Source organism: Vipera ursinii (assembly GCF_947247035.1).
Source record: "Vipera ursinii genome assembly, chromosome: 17".
Classification (NCBI taxonomy): domain Eukaryota; kingdom Metazoa; phylum Chordata; class Lepidosauria; order Squamata; family Viperidae; genus Vipera; species Vipera ursinii.
Window position 1 is genome coordinate 199,879 of NC_139530.1, and position 20,246 is coordinate 220,124.

The following is a 20,246-nucleotide window of genomic DNA, read 5'->3' on the forward strand; positions in this document are numbered from 1 at the left end:
GGCCGTTTGGGGGCTCTCCCCCCACAATCCAGTCCAGAGGATGGGGGGGAAGCCAATGACCGGTTTTCTAAAATGCCTCATGGAGCTGTCGAAGAGCCATCGGCCATCTTGAAAACCCCCAAGCAAAGCCGGGCCTGAAACCCAGGAAAGAGTGGGGGGAGTTGGGGGGAATGGGGAGAGGAAAAGGACCAGTGGAAATGGCTGTTTTCTAGGAAAGCTTGGCCTGTTCAAAACCCTTCGCAAAATGATGGAAACAGTCTCTACAGGTCCTATGAATCTGTTCAAGCAGACAGTAACATAGTTGCTGTTCGTTATATACACAGCTACCAAAAGTGCAGGATAGAAGACAGAGTATCAAACTCCTGAAAAACATCCCCTTCCTAAGAAGAAACTATAAGAAAATCTAAAGCTTGTTTGTCATAAATCCACACGGATTCTTCTTCCTGGGTCACTTCCTGCTTTAATATTAGTATGTTTACAATTTAGCCTAAACCTAAGCACGTTTGATTGCTATCAGTGAATCTGAAAAGCAAGTGAGAAAAACACCCCCCCACCCCAGCCCAGCCCTTTTCTCTTACCTTTCTGAGCTGGCGGCCGCATTCGGGCCGTGCCCCAGGCCAAGAACGGCTGTTTGAGCCACAGATCCCGAGAAAATGTCCTCAAAGGGAAAAGCTAGGAAAACAACGCCCGACGGAGTTTTTTTTTTAAGGTCAGTGCTGTAGAAACGGGGAGAGAAGCGGAAGGAAAAAAGGATCAATCCCAGGACAAATTTCACAACGGGACCCCTTTGCTTTTCTTACTTAAATAAAGATACTTTGCAGGTGCTCGCATTTTACCCCAAAGTGAAAATCTGGGATCTCTGGCTGAAGGCGCTCCTCTTCCCGATTTCCCATCTCTCCAGGGACAGCGAAGAAGCAGCTGTGTCCTTGTGGGTCCCCGGCGCCCAATGGCAAAGAGCAAGGGGGCCGTAAGGCAACTCCAGGGGAGCATTTTGCCACCCGAAAAAGGGGGCCCTTCACTTCTCCGGCATCCTCTCGAGGAAAATGCAGTTCCTTCTCTGCCCTCCGGCCGGCCGGATGGAAACACAGGAGGAACTCGCCAGCTGACCAGCCTTTTTGCCCGGATCGGGTTTCCCTCGGGCTGGAGAGGGTGGGCTTCTGGAAGCAGGGCAGGCCGGGTGGGCTTCTGGTAGCAGACGGGCGCCTCCTTCCCAGCCTTGGGCATTTTCAGAGGGAGCCACGGACGGACCGGAGCAGAGGGCCAACAGGTCGCGTGGAGAGGAGAGTTGAACTGACGGACAGGCCCTCTGGGGGACGCTGGGACAGGCTGCAGCGGCAGAGCCTCCCTTGACCCACCTGCCTGGGCTGCCCACCGACAACCCGCACTCCTTGGCAGCGGGCACCATCCTGCCGGATCCTCCCCTGCCGTCAGCCTCCGGGCGTCCCCACTGCACCGGCCGGAACCTGCTTTGCTTGGGAATCCACCTCTGAACCGAGCGCAGCCATCCTGGAGTCCCTGCTGCTCCCAGATTTCGGCATTCACCCCATTTAAAAAACAAAGGGATGCCCCCCCCAAGTGTCCAAGTGAGAGCTCAGCAAACCTTGGTTCAGCCAGAAAGGCCAGAGTTAGCAGTTGGACGTTGCTTAGATCTGGAGGTCAGAAACACAACCTAGGAGGAGACAAGCAACGTCCCTCCTCGGACCCAGAAAACTCCTCGTGTCTGTGAAATGCCACGTATCAAGTATCACCTTACCCCCCCCAAAGTCCCCATGAAACGGCCCACAGGACCCACTTGTTCATTATGAATTGCTGTCCCAAGCCCTATTCCCCTCCCCAGTGACGAGGCCTGGCTGAAGCCCACCCCTTTCCCCAGAGAGGCCAGCTGACACGGGTGGCTGGGCTACGGAGCGTTTATCCATCCTGGCCCCCTGGGCCTTTGCTCGCAGCCGAGGCACTGGACGCATCCAGAGAGGCCAACGGCCGTCCGGACGAGGCGCCTACATCTTTATGAAACACATCAGTTTTCAACCGTTTCTCCTATTTACAGCGGCAGGATGGTCCCTACCCCACAGCGCTCCGGAAAGGGGGCAGCCTAAGCCCAGCCGCTGCAAGACACTCGGGGTCTGCCGGCCTCCCTCGGCCCCTCAGCTGCCTTCGGACTTTCGGAGGGCGGCTTCCTTGGGGCTGGCGTCTACAAAAGGCAGGGAGGGGAGGGTGTTTTAAAGAGTGACAGCGTGGCATCTGCAACCGTTTATTCCCCTGTCCTGCCGAAGGGTTGGAAGAGGGCCCCCCCCACTCAGTCTGGGCGACCCAGTCTCCCTTTCAGCCCCCCTCCGACTTCCAAAGCTCCTGTAGGGACAGCCCTCCCCTCAAAACGTCTCCTCCTCCTCCTCCTCCTCCTCCTCCAGTGGCAGCCACGCAAGAGGCACCTGGGTGGCTTCGGCTCCTTCCGCTTTCTGCCCTCTCCCCAGGCCTGAGCTGGGGAGTCCCTATTGGGGGGGAGGGGGTCCCCGATGGTCTAAACCAAAGTGAAGGGCAGGCCAGGCCTCTGGAGACGTCACGCCCACCGCAGGGGGTCGGAAGCTGCTTTGGGCTCCAACCGTGCCATCTCCTTAGACTGGGATGAGGGCTCCACTTCTGCCTCCCATTGGGGGGCGCGTGCATGTGTCCCTGCCGCCCCTGGCCCCGTGCTGCCCTGCCCTGTCCCCGTGGCCGAGTCCAGGTGGGAAGCAGACCGTCAGAAGTTAAGACTTGCAAGGGGAGAGCCTGGGGTGGGGGGAGGGCCACCAGCTGGGATCCTATGCCCCTGCCCCACCTGTCCGCCCCACAGGAGGGTCGAAGGCCTGGCCACTCAGGCAGAGAAATCCATCCTGCCACGGCCACTGCCCTTCAGCTTCGATGTCCGCAATCACCCCCTTTGCCCAGTCCTTCCCAGGGAGAGGCTGGTCGGACGCCACAGGCCTGCTTTATTGTCGCCTCCGCCGGTCCCGGGTGGCCCCTACCTTGGGCTTCCCGAGGGCCTTGCTCAGTCTCTTCTCTTTGCTCAGCTGCAGCCGCGTCCTCTCCAGAGCCTCCCTCAGCAGCGCCTTCTCCTCCGCGTCCCTGTGGACCTGGTCCGCCAGCTTGGCCGCCTCCGACTGGCAGGCCTGCAGGCTGCACCTCTTGCTCCTGCGCGGGGCAAGGAATTGGCCTGGGCTGCGGACCCCCTTCTCCCGAGCCCTGTGCTCCTCAGCAGCCGCCCGCTCCCTGCTAGCCGAGTGCCCCCTTTCCTCCTCCTCCTCCTCCTCCCGACTTGGCGTCCCCCCGCCTGGGGCTGGCGGAGGTACCTGAGCTGCCCGGCGTCCCCCTGGAACTCTTTCAGCAGGGACTCCTTCCTCTCCAGACGGCTCTTCAGCTTGCGGATCCTGTCCAGCAGCAGCTCCAGGTCCTGCTGGCGCAGCAGCCGCACCTTCTCCCGCTCGGCCTGGGGCAGGTGCTTGAGGGTCCGCAGGCCCGTCAGCTGCTCCACCTCCATCAGGCCGGAGAGGCCCTGGACAAGGCTGAGGTACTGGGGGGGAGGGGCACGGTGGGTCCTTTGACTGAAAGGCCCAGCCAGAGGGGGGGGAGGTGTGGGGGGAGCCACCGCAGGCCCAGGCAGACCCCGTCCCTGCACCCAGAGCAGAAGAAGCGCTGCCCAGACTCGCCTGCTTGCGGCCCACCTCCCTCCCTCCCCGACGCTCAGCCCACTCTCCGCTTCTCGGGTCAGGCTGCCATTCGTGAAGCCACGGCTCGGGTGACGGGGGCCTCCCCTCCTTCCCTACCAGGTGCTCGCTGAGGTCCAGCGCATCCGCCATCTCCAGCCTTGCGGTCCTCTCGGTGGCCACGTTGGGGTCGATGCCGGAGGGCCCAGCTGGAGGCTCCAAGGGAGGAAAGGCAGTGAGAGCTTCTGAAGCACCTGCGGGGACTGGCGCCTGGAGCCCGCCTGGCACTTCTGCCGCGGCCGCCTCTTCAAGGAGCCCCCCGAGAGCTCAGATTACCTGGTGGGCATCCATCGCCACAGTCAGCACCGTCGTGGGGTCCTTCCCCCTTGCCTCCTTCTCTGCCGGCCCTCTCCGTACGACCAGAAGCGGCTCCGAGTTCTTCGCGTCTGCAGAGGGAAAAGACGTGGCCCCATTCCAGGTAAGGCAGGTTTTTGGGGTGGGGAGCTGGACCGAGGCACGGTGGCCACCTTCCTCACTGTCCCTCCACCGCGTCTGAACGGGACGGCTCTTGAAAAAGATGGGATCCACTTGGCCCAGAAGAACCCAAGGAAGCACTGTGCTGGGGGCGACGGACCACGAATGCCGGAGGCCAAGCGGCCACCCAGAGCGAGTGGTCCCCACTGGGGGAGGGGGGCTGGCCTGAAAGCAATTGGGGTGAGGATGTCCCCACCACCCCAAAGCAGACGCCGAACTGCAACACTTAACATGAACAAGGACAAAAGTCACCGGCCGCTTAGTTTAGGCCGGGGCTCTCCAAACGTGGCCACTTTTAAGACTAAGCTGGCTGAGGAACTCTTGGAGGTGAAGTGCCCAAGTCTTAAAGTGGCCACGTTTGGGGAGCCACGGTCTGGACCTAAAGGCTGCTCCTTCCTGGGCGTTCCACACCGACACACACACACCCCGATACCCAAAAGGAGGCCTCTCCTCCTGCCCTCGGCCGTGTCTCCAAACGGGGGAGCAAACAGGAGCTCCCCACAGGCCCCAGCCAAGCCCCCGACTCACCCTTCTCCAGCTTCCGGAGCTTCTTGCGCAGTTCGGCCAGGGCCTCTTTCTGGCGGTGGATGACCTCCTCGTGGCGGGAGCCTCTGCACTTGGCGCCCAGGTCGGCCAGGCACAAGAGGGGGGGCTCCTGGAAGCGCAGAGACACCCCCTGGCACTCAGCACTCCCTCTTTGAGCCAGAGGGCACGGGGGGGAGGGGGAACCTAGGGGCTCCTGCAGCTCCCTGGCCATTGGGCCGGCCTCTCTTCCCGTCTCTTCGGTCTCCCTGCTCCCAGAGGTTATCTGAGGTCACCCTGCCTGGCCGGGGATGAGCGCTTCAGGCAAGGCCGGTGGCAGAGGAGGATGGGCACTGCTGGGCTATTTCGTGACCATCGGCAGCCCAGCCATGGCCCCTGGCCAGTGGGAGCCACCCTCCCCAAAGGGCAAGAAGGCTCGGGAGCAGCCCCACCCAGCCCCCTCAACCCTCCCAACTCTGTGGGTGCCCAGGATCCCTCCCAACCTGGCTGGCAGGCGGAAGGAGAGCAGGACCAGGTGGCCGTTCCCTCCCGCAAGCTGCCGTGCCAGCCCTTCGTGAGCAATTAGAGCAACAGTTAGGAATGACAAAAGGTGCGATGAAAACATTGGCCGCTTACGGAGAGCGACAGGCGGGGATCCCTCTGCGCAGCCCCCTCTGGGCAGAGACCCCGGCAGGCCCTCCCCAGCCTCCGGAGGACTCCCGTCGGCCCCCCACTTGCCTTGGCAGCAGGGGGGGTCTCGTCCTGCAGGGCCCCCATCGTCTGCACGCCCTTGTGCTGCAGAACCCTGGCCGGCTCCCCGGCCTTCGCCTCCTGCGCCAGCAGCTCCTTCACCTTCTCCCGGGCCTTCCTGCAGCAAAGGCGGGAACGATGGACACACACGGACGGACACACACGGACACACACCCTGTGGCCATTCCCAATTCTGCCCCGTGAACCTAATGGGCTCAGCAGTACATGGAGTCCTCGACTTACGATCACAATTGAGCCCAAAGTTTCTGTTGCTAAGTGAGACACGTGTTAAGTGAGCTTGCCACACAGGTGATGAATCAGTCACACGGTTGTTAACTGAACCTGGCTCCCCCCTTTGACTCGGCTTGCCAGAAAGTCTCAAAGAGGGAACACGTGACCCTGGCAGGCTGCGACCGTCGTAAACATGAACCTGCTGCCGAGCGTCCCAACTTTGATCCCACGAGCGCAGGGAGGCTGTGACAGCCGCAAGGGTGAAGGACGGTCCTGGGGCCCTTTTCTCGGCGCTGCTGTAACTTCGACTGGTGGCCAAGCAGCCCCAAAGCCTCGGGGAAGGGGGGAGGCTAAGTTCCCGGTGAGCCCCCTTACCTTAACTCCTCCGTGGTGGCTTGGAGGTGGCTCTCCCTCTGGGCCAGCCGCCTGGAGGTCTCCGCCAGCTTCTCCCGGAGGAGGCTGAGCTCCCGGGCCTGGCTCTGCACCAGGCCTCGCTTCTCCTCCAGCTCCGCCTTCTGCTTCTCACTCAGCTCCCCTGCGGAGAGAGGTGGGGGGCTCCTCAATCCCCCACCGCCCCCCTCCTGGAGCCTCGCCCCACGCGCGCTCTGGGCCCAGAGGCAGCCGGTCGCGCGGCCGGCCAGGGTGGCCCCCTCACGGGGTAACGACGCCCTGCTTTTCTCACCGGGGCCGCCCTGGGCACCCGCCAAGAGGCACAAGCGATCAATTCCCACCATGGGAGAGAGGAGGGCGAAGGGGACGGCAGAACCGTTTTACTTAGAGAGAGGAATTTATCTAGTTCTGTTTCTACTTGGAAAGTGGACTCTGGGCTTCCTGAATAAGAGGAAACGTTGGTTTTAGGTTTTGATGTTGAGCGTACGTTCGTGGTTATGTAAATGGCTTGAGAAGCTGAGAAACACAAAGCCAAAGGTTGAAGTTTATCCTTCTTTTTGTGCTCTGCTGCACTGTTTCTTTGCCCCCTTCTCTTAGCTTTCTAACTTTTTCCTTCTGGGTTATTGTCCCATCGTAAACTTTAATTAAAAAATTCAAGCTGTGCACAGGCACGAAAAGACAGCGGATGGAGGAAGGCGTTAAGAATCTGTGCCCAAAGCGACACCCGTGTCACAAACCAATCACGTCGGACATGGTGGCTCTGGCCTGGCAAAGTTCCTTCTTCAGCTCCTCAATGACGGCCTGGTTGGCCTGGATCTCCTGCTTGGCGGCCGCCAGCTCCTCCCTGGGAACAAAGGCAGAGAAGGGCAGGCTCCGTTTCAGCTGAGGCTTTTCATTCAGCAAAGCATCGTCTCCCTCCCACGGAGGCCGAGGCCGGTCGGCCACAGCAGAAACGAGCTGGGAAGGGCTACTGGGTCCCTTTCCCCACTTCGGCTGCCCAAACCGGGAGCGAGCGAGGGGCAGGGACGCACCTGCGGGAGGCCCTGGCTGCTCCTCCCCTTGGAACCCTTTCCCTGGTTTCTTAAGCCCTCCAGGCAAAACAAAACTTACTTCAGGAAAGTGTGGAACTCGTCCATGATGCACAGCTCTGGGGAGGCAGGCAAGGGGGCCTTGCTAGGCTCCGGCTTCGTTTCTGAAGGGGAAAAGAAGTTGCGGAACAAATGCGGAAAGCAGTCCGGCACCTTTGTTAGAAAAATCAGCTTGATTTTCCCCATCGGGACAAGCGCAGAGAAGAAGAGAATCAGCCCAAGAGAAGCCCTTTCCCGAACGTTCGTGAGCCCACAAAATGTCCTCTTAGAATTGCTTCCAAATTCCCCAGACGGTTCTTTGCCTCAAAGAGGCGACTCCCAGGCGCTGCAGCTGGGAAGAGGGCGGCAAGCAGGGCGGCCCTTTATTTTTCTTTTAATCCCATTTATATCCCGCCCTTCTCCGAAGACTCAGGGCGGCTTACAATCTAAGAAGCACAAACCAATGTGCTTAGCAATAGCAGCCTTCATTCTATGTATATGCCTGCTTATTAGGGCTTTCGGGGCCCCCCGCAAGCGGCATTTTTACAAAGTCAGCTTATTGCCCCCAACAATATGGGTCCTCATTTTACCTACCTCGGAAGGATGGAAGGCTGAGTCAACCTGGAGCCTGGTGGGACTCGAACCTGCACTAATTGCAGGCAGCTGGTGTTACTTAAGGAGGCATTAGCCCACTGCTCCACCAAGGCTCTTCATGGGTGGTATTCGCCTTACTCATTAATTTCTTTATCTTCCAGTCTGCCCTATGCCCCTTTCAGTTTGTGCTTTGCTTGCTAAGTTACAAGCCACCATCTTTGCTCAAATGGCTAAGCCTTGTATCAGGCTACCAAGGAAACGGTTCGCCTTATATGTGGCTGGGGTGGCTGCTGGAGTCCTTACTCAGAGACTTGGTACTTGGTCTCACCCAGAGGCCTGTTTCTCCGAACAGCTTGGTCTTATTGCTCAAAGATGGCCAGCATGCCTTTTTTATTTATTTATTTATTTTAATTCCATTTATATCCCACCCTTCTCCAAAGACTCAGGGCGGCTTACAATTTAAGCACAAACCAATGTGCTTAGCAATAGCCTTCATTCTGTGTATATGCCTGCTTATTAGGGCTTTCGGGGGGCCCCAAGCGGCATTATTACAAAGTAAGCTTATTGCCCCCAACAATCTGGGTCCTCATTTTACCTACCTCGGAAGGATGGAAGGCTGAGTCAACCTTGAGCCTGGTGGGACGCGAACATGCACTAATTGCAGGCAGCTGGTGTTACTTAGGGAGGCATTAGCCCACTGCTCCACCAAGGCCCTTTGCGCTCGGCTGTGTCTCCGGCGGCCGGGACGGAGGAGCCAGCCATGGAATCCGCCTCGCCTCCCTTCGCCCGAAGGCGCTCTTGGCCCACCTTCGCCTCGGGGTGGCTCTGGTGGCGGGAAGCAGGCCGAATGTGGGCCCACAGGCCAGGAGTTTCGGTGCGGAAGAAGTCCAGAAAAACCAAGGGAGGCCCCTCCTGCCTTGGGAGCCTCTGCGCTGCACTGACCTCTCAGCCGGGACAGCCCCCGGTCCTCCTCCGCCTGCTGGGCAGCGCTGACCAGCCTCTCCTCCAGCTCCACCACAGTCCTGGCGTGCTGCTTCACCTGCTCCTGGTACTCCGAGATCTCCTGCCGGTGCTTCTGCCTCAGCAACTCGGCCTCCGCCTCCAGGCCCTGCAGCCGCCTCTCCCGGGCCGACAGCTTCTCTTCGGCCATCGCCTGGCAGGGGGGGCACCGCTGAACGTGGCCTGCCCTCCCTCCAAAACTCCCCCGAAGAAGAAAGGCCGGGCTCCCTCCGGGCTTCTGGCTCCCCCCACCCCCAATTACCTGTCCCCTCTTGGCATCCTCCAGAGCCCCCAGAGTCTCTTTCATCCTGGCATTCAAAGCCCTCTCCATGTCCGTTCTCTGTTCGATCACCTGCAAGGCAGGGAGGGGACGGGGAGGTGAGCGGGAGAGGGCCACGCTGCTCTCTTGGCCAGCTGGCCGAGGTTTAAAAATCTGCTGCAAGACATTCAACCCCGAGATAAAAATGTGGGCTGCAAAGGTCCGACTAAGTGCAGAAGGGGTGTGTGGGTGTGGGTGTGCTCAGATAAAACTCCCTCGTTGGCCTTAGGACCTCCCAGGGCCCTGCAGGGGAGCCGGACGCAGCCATCCACGGCCGCCACCACGGATGCTGAGGCTGCTGCTGAAGGGCTGCCTCTGGAGGACGGCTCTGCCCCACTCCCGTTTGCAACAGGAGGAAAACAATACAGGTAGTTCTCCACTTACAACCGCTTGTTTAGTAACTGCTCAAAGTTGCAGCAGCACTGAAAAAAGTGACTTAGGACCATTTTTCACACTTGTGACCATTGTAGCATTTCTGTGGTCAATATTCAAAAGCTCAGCAACCGACACACATTTATGATGGCTGAAGTGTCCCGGAGCCACCTGACCCGGACCAGCAAGATCGTCCCTCCCAACCCCAAGCCCCCAAGCCTCCCGCTCTGTGCCCCTCCTCCTGCCGGCAGCCGTGGGGGCTGGAAGAGGGCCAGCCCGGCACCCACCTGGGAGAGTTCCCTCACGTCAGCCTCCAACAGGCGGGCCCTCTTCCTCTCCTCTGCCAGGGCTTCTTGTGACTTGGCTTCTTCCAAGGCGACCCTTCCGGCCAGGATCTGGGGGGGGAAAGGGAACCTGGCCGGTGGGCGTGCCTCAAATGAGGGCTGGAGGCTGGCAGAAGCCCCCCCCCCTTTCTGGCCTGACAAGAGCCGGGCCTTTGGCTCACCTCCTTCTGCTGTTTCTCTTCCTCCCGAATCTTCCTCTCTCTGGCCCGAAACTCTTCCTCCAGCCGCGCCTCCAACTCTTCCAGCCTCTCCCGCAGGGCGGAGCGCTGGGACTCTTCTGCCCTCCGCAGCTGGTTCTGCAGGGGAAAAGCTGCACCCTCAGAGGGGCTGAAGGGCAGTGGGGTGTGGGCGTGGGATCAGCCAGACAGCGGCAGCTGTGTTACTCCAAAGGGGGAGCTGTTACCTGCAAGGCCTGAACCTGCCCCGTGACGCTGCGGTGCTGGTCCAGCAGCTGCTTCATGTAGGCGCCCATTCCTGGCAGAAGGGAGAGCGGAGCTGAGGGCTGGCATCCACGGAGGGTCCCCGAGTACCCTTTGCTCATTTGGGATGTGTGTGTGTGTGGGGGAATCGTTCGGGGCCCGAAGGAGCGGCCATCCTCAGACTGGACCAGTCCTGAGAGAGCAGGGTCCCTGCCAAGGACTCTGGGAGTTGAAGTCTCCGTATCTGCAAGAGGCCCAGCCTGAGAGAGACTGTTTTAAATGCAATTTAATTCCATATAATATTCAAGGACTTCCTTTTGGGTTCACTCCTGCCCCCTTCGGCCACATTCAGGGCAATACAAGAATGCCAAGGGGGGGTTGGGGGCGCTACTCCATTCCTGCTCACTGTAGAAATCTACCACTACAATCCAGACTTTCAGGGGCTGGAAGAACCCAGAGGAGGCAAAAGGGGTACCAGGGTGTCCATAATTCCCCACAAAAGAAGGCCCCAAACATTCCGGTCTCCTCTTGGGCGCCCAGCTCCAACCCAGCCTGGCTGCTGCTGCTTGGGTTTCGGGGGGGGGGGGAGGGTTCACGCTTGGCCCTGCCTGCCCCCCCCAAGGCAACTCCTCCCTCTCTGCAGGCCGGATGGCCTTTGAGCAGGGCAGCTCGGCTGAGAGGGAGGGGAGACGGACCTGGGTCGCCAGCCGGGGCATCTACACCCATGTTCCGGAGCAGAGACTCGAGCGCTTCTACCCAGCCCAGCACACCGTAGAGGATGCGGGCTAGGGAGGCTTGGATTCCTGAGGCCAGGGAGGCCAGGAGGGGCAGGCTCTGCAGCCGGGTGATGGCCTCCTTCAGGCTCCTGGCAGAGAAAGGGGTCTTCAAGAACTCCTGGGGCAGAGAAGGTGAGGGGGGGAGAGAGACTGTCTGAATAGGCATGGCGTGAAGTAGCCTCTTTCCTCATGTGGTCATCAGGACTTCTGGGGAGGAGACACCCCTCGCCTCCTCCCCCCACCAGGGCAAGGGACGGTCTCCATGCTGCAGCCAGCGAGGGCCAGCTGTGCCCCAGGTGGGGAGGCTAAAATCTTGCTTCCTCCAAAGGGCAGAAAGGAGAACGGCGCCCCATTTTAGGCAGCTGGGCAAAATAAGGCTCCCCCCCCACCAAAGGCTCAGCAGGGCAGGTATTTGGGGGGCAGGGACTGGGGGGGGGAAGACCTGAAATCCATCGAGCGACTTCTTCAGCAGGGCCAGGTTGGACGAGAGTTTCTCCATTTCCAGGGCCTGGATCTGCATTTCCTTCTGCAGCCCTGCCTCTTTCTGGTCAGTGTCCTGCTTACCCTCCTGGACCTGATGGATTTGCTCAACAATCTGGGTGTGGGAAAGGGGCAGAGAAAGTTGCTTTACTGAAAGAGCGAGCGGTGGTGCCTCTGATCTTGCTTACGGGCAGGATCAGGTTCTCCTTCCTGGCAGCGGCCTCCCCTCGCAGCCCAGGTCCAAGCCTTGCCTGCCCTCCTGCCTTTTGCTGGCATCCCCATCCTTCATGGGGAAAAGGGTCTGGGGGCTCCAGGGGCAGCTGTCCCCCAGGGAGAAGCCCGTTGGGGAGGGGGCAAGTGCGGCACCCGGCCAGAGAAAGAGAGGCTCTGCCCACACCTTCCCACCATTTCCATCGAGCGTCGAGTCGGCCCTCTACCCTCCTGGCCTAGCCACTTACGGGGAGACGGACCAAACAGGGGTGAGCCCCGTCCTGCCCTCCACTAAAAGACGAGGCTGTCACCTGTTCATCGCTTAGAGGTTTCTCGGGAAGTTCGGAAAAGAGGGCCTTCACGACCTGGTTCCGAAAACGCTGCGCCTGGGAGCAGCAAATTTAACGGCAGGAGGAACAGCCTGGTAAGAGATGCTGCCCCACCCCCCAGGTCAGCACAGAGCTGAAAGGAAGACCCAAGGAAGGAGGGGGAATCCAAGGCAGACGGGCAAGGGGCTCCTTCCGCCCCGGGAGAGACCCCCGTGGGTGGGGGGGAGGGGCAGGGGGTGCACCTGGCCTACCTGAGCGGCTGCCTGCTCCATCTCCGAGCGCAGGAGACGCTCTCGGCGGCCCAGCTCCTGCACCTGCAGGGCTCGCCTCTGCGCCTCTTGCTTCAGCTCCCCTTCGGCCTGAAACCGAGGAAGGCGGGAAGAGTGAGGCCGTGCGGAGGGGCTCAGTTCCCACGGTGGCCAGAGCCGCCCTGCCCGCTCACCTGGGTGGCTTCCGCCAGCCTCTGGCTCAAGGTCTCCTGCTCTGCGCAGCGTTTTTTCATCTCTTCCTTGGACTGGCCGGCCTGCAGCTCCAGCTCCGCGATCCGCTGCAAAGGCACCGGGAGAGGGGATCAGGGGCCAGGATCCCCACTGGCCCTGACGACCGAGGGGCCCGGTTAGCGTGTGAGGAGGGCAGGGGGAGCCTTCCTAGGGAGGCAAAATTAGAAGGTTACAGAAGCCCAAAGTCAACGGTTTCCACCTTTGTGCCAATAGAAAAACAATGGAGGTTAGTAGGGGTTGAGACCCTGAGGACTAGAAGGCGTGCCTGGAGGGGGAACGCCCCTCACCCAGGGTGGCCGGCCTGTTAATCAGGATCCCTTCTGAGCGGAGGAAGAAGCCCTCGAACAGGAATCCGAAGAGGGCATCGAATACCTGGGGGGCGGGGGGGGGGGTCTAATCTAAAGAGCCTCCCTCTCTGCGGAGGGGCTTTTGAAGAGCTGCGACTGGACACGGGAAACGGGGGGGGGGGGGGACTCACGCTCTGATGGGCACTGAGGTCTCTGTCCCTGAGCTCCCGCTTGGTCTCCGCTTTAATTCTAGAGCACTGGAAAGAACGGCACGGGAGACGCGGTCAGCCAGCGGGGAAAGCCTGGCCACACACACACACACACACACACACACACACACCGAAAATCCAGCCACCCCCAATCCCTCCCCCATAAAGGCCAACCTTTAGATACTAAGATAGGAGGGGTGGTGAGGAGGCTGGTGACTGACCAAGCCAGAAGCATTAGGCCGAATTCTCCAGGGATCCCCCCCTCTCCCCACCCCCATGCGCTGAAGACCCCGCAGGGTGATGGAGCTCTCGTCCGTCAGGCCTCTTTGCGAAGGCTGCCTCCGACTTCCTTCCCGCCTCTTCTTCGACTCTCCTGCTCTCCTTTCGATTCCCAAATCCTTCCGGAATGGGTTTGGTGCTTCAGGGAGGTGCAGGGATTCCGTGGGCCATCCGTGGGACCCTAACCCTGCAGCGTTTAAGAGGCGGTTCTGCTCTTTGGTCTGTCCGAGACTGCACTCCAGGGGACTCCAGCTTAGCGGCTCTTTAATCGACCCAGGTGCTAACCTGGCTAAGCTTTGGCTTTAATTTTGCCAAGGAGGCACCATTAAAGAGCCCTGTAAACAAAGCTAGCAGGTTCCCAATCGATTTTCTAGTCCTGGGCACACACTCCGTGCAATCTGGTGCGTCCCACGACAAACATTAGCAAAGACAACTGATAACTGCCAGCACAACCATTTTTAAAAATGTCACCGAGGGACTATTTCAAGCACAGGAGCGTTTTACGCAACCGGCCGTCTGGGCCCAGAAGGCAGCCGGTCGGGGTTTCAGCCACGGCTTTTACAGAGCCGGAAAAACTTTGCTTTTTCTGCCCTCAAAAGATACCTCAGAGGATACAGGCACCTGTGGTTTTTAGGAATCACTTTTGCATAACTTCCACAATAAAAGTTTTTAAAAGGAAAATAAAGAAGAGAGCAAGATGCTGCAAATAATTAGATCGTTAAACAAATGTAACAGAACTCTGATTAAAACAGAACCAAAGAAGGCATAAAGCAACTCATAACGTTACAAATGCATAGTTTTTGTACAAAGTTTATCTCCAAACTGCTGCGGCTTACTATTAAATCCCACTTATTTGCTAATCCAAGGCTGAACTTAAGATTGGCTGTTTCCCTAGTAAAGATTTAGTTATCTCCATATCCTTACTAGATTGGATTTCTGCAAATCGCCCGACATGTTTTATGATGCCCGTGTCTCTGACCTGCATTTTTATTCCCTACGCTGGACAGCGAAATAATCCCTTCCAGAACTTCGGCAGGTGGAAGAGTAAAATGAGTTCGCTGGCGGCACTTGGAATTTATTATTTCTTGGAAAAGAAAAAACGGGAGGCATCCCAGATGAAGAAAGAGGAGATGGCAGGGAAGAGAACTATGAGGTGGGAAGCGAAGGCCTCAGCAGGGCAACAGGACAGCCCTCCCAATACCCAAAGCAGGTTGGACCTGCCTGCAGCATCTGATGGACCAGAGAGGTCTGACCGGCAAGGCCCACAGAGAAGGGGAGCTCTTCTGGAAAGGGACACAGACATCAGCCATCACGGGGGGCGGGAGAATCGAAGGGAACCCGGCTGGATCTGCAGAATCCCGGAGGAGGAGCGCTGACCTGGGCAGAAACGTAGGCCAGCTGGCTGTCCTTCTCCCGGCTCTCCTGCCTCAGCTTCTCGGAGTCCGTTTTTAACTGCTGGATGCGCTGCTCCTTCGAGACCACGTCCTTCTGCAAACTGGTCACCAGCCCTGCCGGGAGCAGCAGAGGAAACCCAAAGCCATCAGCTCAGCTGCCTCCAGCTGTGGGGAGTTAAGGGGGTGGGGAGGGGAGGGGAGGGGAGGTTAACTCGGCAACAGGAGGAAGTGGGGGGGGAAGGGTCGTCAAACAAGGCAGGAAGGAAAAAGGCAGCCTCTGTGAGGAACCCGTTTTTCTTTCAAGGACTGCCGAGGAAGCCTATACGAAATCGGAACTGCCTGCACCAGTCTCCTTGGCAAGGTTACCGTTTGCCATTGCCTCCTTCCTGGGGCTGAGAGGGAGCGGCTGGCCCAAGGTCACCCAGCTGTGGCGGCTAGGGCGGGGACTAGAACTCACCGTCTCCCAGTGTCTAGCCTGATGCCTTCACCGCTGCCCCTCCCACCCCCTTCTTTGACCCAGCACTCTTCTGGGAAGATAAGCCTTCTTCACGAGAACGGCTCCAGTTTTAGGCCACATCACTGACATCAGGTGGCCACACTGTGGGGCCCACAACATGTCCACGGTGGAAGGCGTAGGCAATGGGTCCCCTCTGTGGAGGATTTACACCCGGCACCTGCTGTGAGGTGAGGCGGCCAGGCTCGATGTAATGTCTCTCTCTCTTTTAAAGAAATCTTGGTTTTTATCATGGCGCCCTTTCTGATGCTTGCTTTCTATGGCCTGTTTCCCAGGGCCACCTTGGCGAGATAGACGGCTGTGCAAACACCATGAATGAATGAATGAATGAATGAATGAATGAATGAATGAATGAACGAACGAACGAACGAACGAACAAACAAACATTTTCCTCCTGTTTTCAGGAAGAAAAGGAAAGGGCTGGTTCACTGGCTGGCCAGGCGCCTCCTCTGAGCTTCTGGGAGGAGGAAATGAAGGGTAATAAAAGGGTGGCGGCACCTGTGGTGAGGGCGTAGCTCTTCTTCAGCGCCTCGTTCTCCTGCTTCCAGCGGGCGATTTGCAGGTCGCGGTCCGAGAGGGAGTGGTACAGGACTTGGCTGGTGTCTTTCTGCAGACTGGTCACCTGGGAAGAAAAACACAAGGGCGGGAAACACGGAGGTGAGCACACACGCACTCACACGCGCGCGCAGAGCAGCACCCTCGCCACACGCGCACGCACACCTGCTCCTTCAGCCTCCTGATCTCTTCGGCCTTGGCTTCGGCGTCTTTGCCAAGGCTGGCCAGCTTCTGATGGAACTCGGTGTCCTTCTTGGCCAGGGTTGCCACCACCTTCTCGTTCATGGCCGAAATCTCGCGCTGGAGCTCTGCGATCAGCGTGTCCTTGCGGCCACACTCACTTTCGAAGGCGGACAGGCGGTTGATTTCGTCCCCCAGTCTCAAAATGGCCTCTTCCTGCACGAGGAAGTAAGTGGATGAAACAAGAGAGGGAAAGGGCCGTTTCCTATTCTTCTTCTCTGGCTAAATCCTTCCATGAGTGGACCGGTGGCCAATTCCCTAACTCCCTTAGGAGAGCAGGAGCCAGCACCAATGGCCGGCCAGCCTCCTCTGAGGCCCTGAGAGATCATCCAGCCTCACTGCTCAATCCTTGGGGGTGGGAGTGGGGCAGGAGGAGATGGCCAGAAGGAAAGGCTGTTTCTGGCCATCTTCCTGGGAAGGCACCGTTTCGCTGACCACCTCCTCTTCCTCCGCCCTCCCTCCCTCCCTCGCCTGTTGTTTTTGTTTTTTACATTTTCATCTGTTCCACTTCGGAAAGGGCTGCTCATCCCTCCTGAATGGTTTATCTGGTCCCACTGATACACTTCCTCATGGTGGGTGCCCACAAATAGCTCTGAGAAGCCATCTCTTTCCCTCTCTCTGACCACAAGTTCTTGTCTGGGCTAAAATCTTCCTTTTCAAGTCCATCAATCTTCCCTGTGGTTTGCATTCCCAGGCAAGACTTTTATTTTTCTTAATGAGAAGGCTGATGGTCTCAAATGGCCATCACTGTGCTTGCTTCCCGCAAGTCAGCTTTGGTGCGAGAGACTTCGGTGCCTGTCTGGAGGGAGAACCAGGGTACCCTTGCCCAGGAGAAGCCCTCACACTGCAGAAGGGCGTTGAAAGCAGAGGCCCTGGCTCACCTTCTCTTGGAGAAGTGCGTCCCCTGCGTGGCTGCTGGCCAGAGGGCCAGGGAGGGCTCCGCTGCCTGAAGGGGAACAGAGAAGAAGTGGGCAGCAGCCCACTGATAGGGATAGGGGGCCTCTCTTCCTCCCCCTCCCCCAACAGACACACTGCACGGAGTGAAGCTCAGCTCCAAACTCCAGGCCCAGTTTCTGCTTTCTGGACAGGCCGTCCGGCTCAGTTCCCGCCCTACCTGTGAGGGTGGCTGGAGGCCAGCTGGAAGGCTCGGGAGGGAAGGCGGAGGAGGAGACGGTCCTGCCCCAGGCGCTCCCGGGCGGCCTCTTTCGGAGGGGGGGGCGAGGCGAGGCCCCGCTTGCTGCGTAGGGCCAGCTGGGGCTGGCGGGCGAGGACTGCTGAGAGGGCAGCAATGGAAACTGGGGAGCAGCAGCTGCCGAAGGAAGGGGAGCTGCCTCTGCCACCCTCTGGATTTGGCCAGGCCAGGCAATGCGCCGATTCACTGGAGGACACGGCACCTGCTGGAGGACAGGGGAGGAATCTCGCCTGCTCCCGGAGCCTTTCCCGGGAAAGGGAGAGAAGGGGGGGGGCAGTTGGTTCGCCTCATGCTCCGTGGGAGTTTGAGCTGATTACACACAATGCTCCCCGCCCACAAGCGAGGGAGAGGGTCGGTTAAGAAATACGAAATATAAATCAATAGATGGCCTTGGCTATCACAGCTGGGTAAGAATGCCAGGGCTGCCAATGGGGCACGGGGACCTTACCCAAGCGAGTGCCCCCAGGCACGCTTGGTCACACACACCCTCCTCTCCGCCTTCACCAACCCTGGACTGCGAGAGGACAAATGCTGGCAGCTGGGGGAAGGGTCTGCCCAGCTGAATTCTTTGGAAGAAGGCTGGGGCCATCTAAACTCTAAGGAACGTTTCGAGGGCAGAAACAATGGCTTCTTCCACCCGAGTGGAGCCTGGGATCAGGGTCTTCAGCTCCCATAAGCCCCGGTCTCTTGCTTGAGTCAAGCAGTTTCCTTTTAACAGCTGTCAGGGCCCAAGAGGGATCGCAGGTGGGGAGGGGGCAGATTCTCTGGCTGCCCCCATTGCCAGAACCTTCTTTACCTGAGCTGGGTGGTCCAGGACCAGTTCGAAGGTCGGCCCACCAGAGCCGAAGTGCAGCAGGTCTCCCGGGCCCACCTTCACGGCCACGTTCTGGATCTGGCAGTCGTTCACAAAGGAGCCACTGCCGGTGTTGAAGTCCCGCAGAACAAAGCTGTGCTCGGCGTCGCTGAACTCGAGGGCGGCGTGGTGCTCTTCCACCCCTGGAGACTGAAGGGGACCTTTTTAATTTAACTGCACAGCATCCCAAGAGAGGCAGGGCCAAAAGGGGAGAGGGAAGAACGGGGGAGGGAGGTGTTTCCCCACATCTTTTTTTCTTTCCTCACTAAGATGATTTGGGCTGCTTCCCACACATCCAAAACCAAAGCTCTGACCGGTTTAAAATCTCACTTCCGCCGTGAGGCAGCAGAAAGACAAAAATTAAAGTACACCAGCATTAGCTTTGGAAGGCGGGGGGTCTCCAGATCATGTTGCAGATTGTGATTAAGAACTTACTAAAACCAGCAAGCGTCTGCGAAGGAACCCTTGCACCAAGGCTGGACTGAGAGTACTGGGTTACGAGTAAAAATCAGCAGCAGTTGAGAATCACCAGTTTGGTGTCCCGATTCAGGCATCAGGCCGGAAACTGGGAGACTGGGAGTTCTAAACCCACTTCACACACAAAGCCACTGGGTGACCTTCGTTCAGTCATTTTTTCTCACCCCTAGGAAGCAGGCAAGGGCAAGGCACTTCAGAAAATCCTTGTCAAGGAAACAGCAGAGGCTCGTCCGGGCGGCCTCCAAGGATTGGGCGGGATCGAATGGAAGGGAAAAAAAGGAACCCGTCAACCTCTTGGGCTTTGGCCCTCTGTCAGTAACTTCTACACCCGGGATGCAAGCGAATGGGTGCGCAGGCATGTGGAAGCGCAGCTCGACAAGCAAAACCTGGCCCACCCACGGTATAGCAAGTCCTACCGGTCTTTTACATTCAACGTGAAGCTTCTCCTTTAATTCTGAGGTTTGAACAGATTCAACGGAGTAGGAGAGATGTGGGGGAGGGAGCCTCCAGAACCCCACCAGGGGTGACACGCCAGGACGAATGTCCAACCTGGAACGTTTGTGCTTTTACCTTAAGCACGATGTCCGAATCATCGTGCTTTCCTATCGTCGTTATCTTTGGCCTGAGTGCCAAGATGCCATCGGAGCTCCTTAGAAAGGCCTTCATGCTCTCTGCCGGACGACGGACGGGCTGAGAAAGCACAGACTACGTTGCTTAATTGGGGATACCCACCCTGCAAGTCCTGGGCTCAGAGGAAAAAATCCCTGCCAGCATAATTACCCAGGAGGAACTGGCAGGTCCATGGCTGGAGTGAGACAGGCAGGACCCTGCAAAGGGGCTGAGCAAGGCTGAGCACCCCCCCCCCTGCAGAGCCTGGGGCAATGGGGGGAGAGCTGCTGGGGAAAGTCTCACCCCCCCTTCCGCTTCTCTCTCAGCTGGGAGGGCTCTGCCTTCAATGGGGAGCCTGGCAGCCCTTTTACTGGGGGGGGGGAGGGGAGAGGCACAGCCTTTAATAGTTACTGTTCTTTCTTATTATTATTTCCTATTAATATCATTTTGATTGGGATTGAGATTTAACCTTCGACCCAGTGTTTGGGACTGGTAAAAACAGTTCAGGCCCTGACCAAGAGCAGTTAAGGTGGCTCTGGCTATGAATCCTATTAAGAATAACAACGCTGCCCTGGTTTTCGGGGGGGGGGTCCTCGGAGCCTGGCCGGGGGAGAGGACCCCCCCCCCCACAGCCAACGGCCCTTCCACCGCCACCCCCGCCCGGCCAGGACAGCCTCCCTGGGAAAGAAACACCCCCGCCACCCCCCACCCGCCCCGCGCAGCACCCCCGAGGCACGCGGCGCTCTGCACACGCTCAGAGGCACGGCGACAAACTCACCGGGGGCTACTCGTGCGAAGTCGGCGCGGACCCGTCTCCCGCCAAGCGGATCTCTGCGGCCACCGCTTCCGTGTTGCGCCGGGGCGGGGCCGTTCCCATAGAAACGGAGCGAAACTGCCGCGCCCATAGGCCAGCCTCGAGCAGCGGCCCCGCCCACCGCGCCGCTCCCTGAATTCCGCAGCCGCCGGGTCTCGGGCGAGGATGCCGGGAGTTGAAGTCCTCCCCGGATAAAACCACAGCGGCGCAAGCAGCCCCCACCCTTTTCCCAGCAATGCCCTGTCCGCACAGCGTGCAAAGTTCTGCCCTGTGGCACCTTTTGACAAGGAATGACTCCCCCTCCTTG

The 20,246-nt window shown here is 58.8% G+C and overlaps 1 protein-coding gene across 1 annotated transcript; it reads right to left on the reverse strand.

Annotated features, from left to right (window-relative positions):
• Positions 1–1,487: 1,487 nt before the first annotated feature.
• On the reverse strand, positions 1,488–19,182 carry FHAD1 (forkhead associated phosphopeptide binding domain 1; the record flags this gene model as incomplete). The annotated part of the gene is made up of 28 exons (XM_083375817.1): positions 1,488–2,191; positions 3,003–3,168; positions 3,327–3,547; positions 3,801–3,896; positions 4,017–4,126; positions 4,743–4,869; positions 5,475–5,604; positions 6,093–6,252; positions 6,845–6,951; positions 7,218–7,299; positions 8,711–8,921; positions 9,030–9,119; positions 9,746–9,853; positions 9,964–10,098; positions 10,206–10,276; positions 10,917–11,115; positions 11,440–11,592; positions 11,999–12,073; positions 12,268–12,375; positions 12,459–12,563; positions 12,995–13,060; positions 14,669–14,799; positions 15,698–15,821; positions 15,920–16,150; positions 16,876–16,940; positions 17,109–17,388; positions 17,983–18,189; positions 19,087–19,182. 28 exons carry the CDS (start codon positions 19,180–19,182, stop codon positions 2,093–2,095), a joined length of 3,753 nt encoding a protein of 1,250 aa, XP_083231943.1. The 3' UTR covers positions 1,488–2,092.
• Between the last annotated feature and the right edge of the window lie 1,064 nt (positions 19,183–20,246).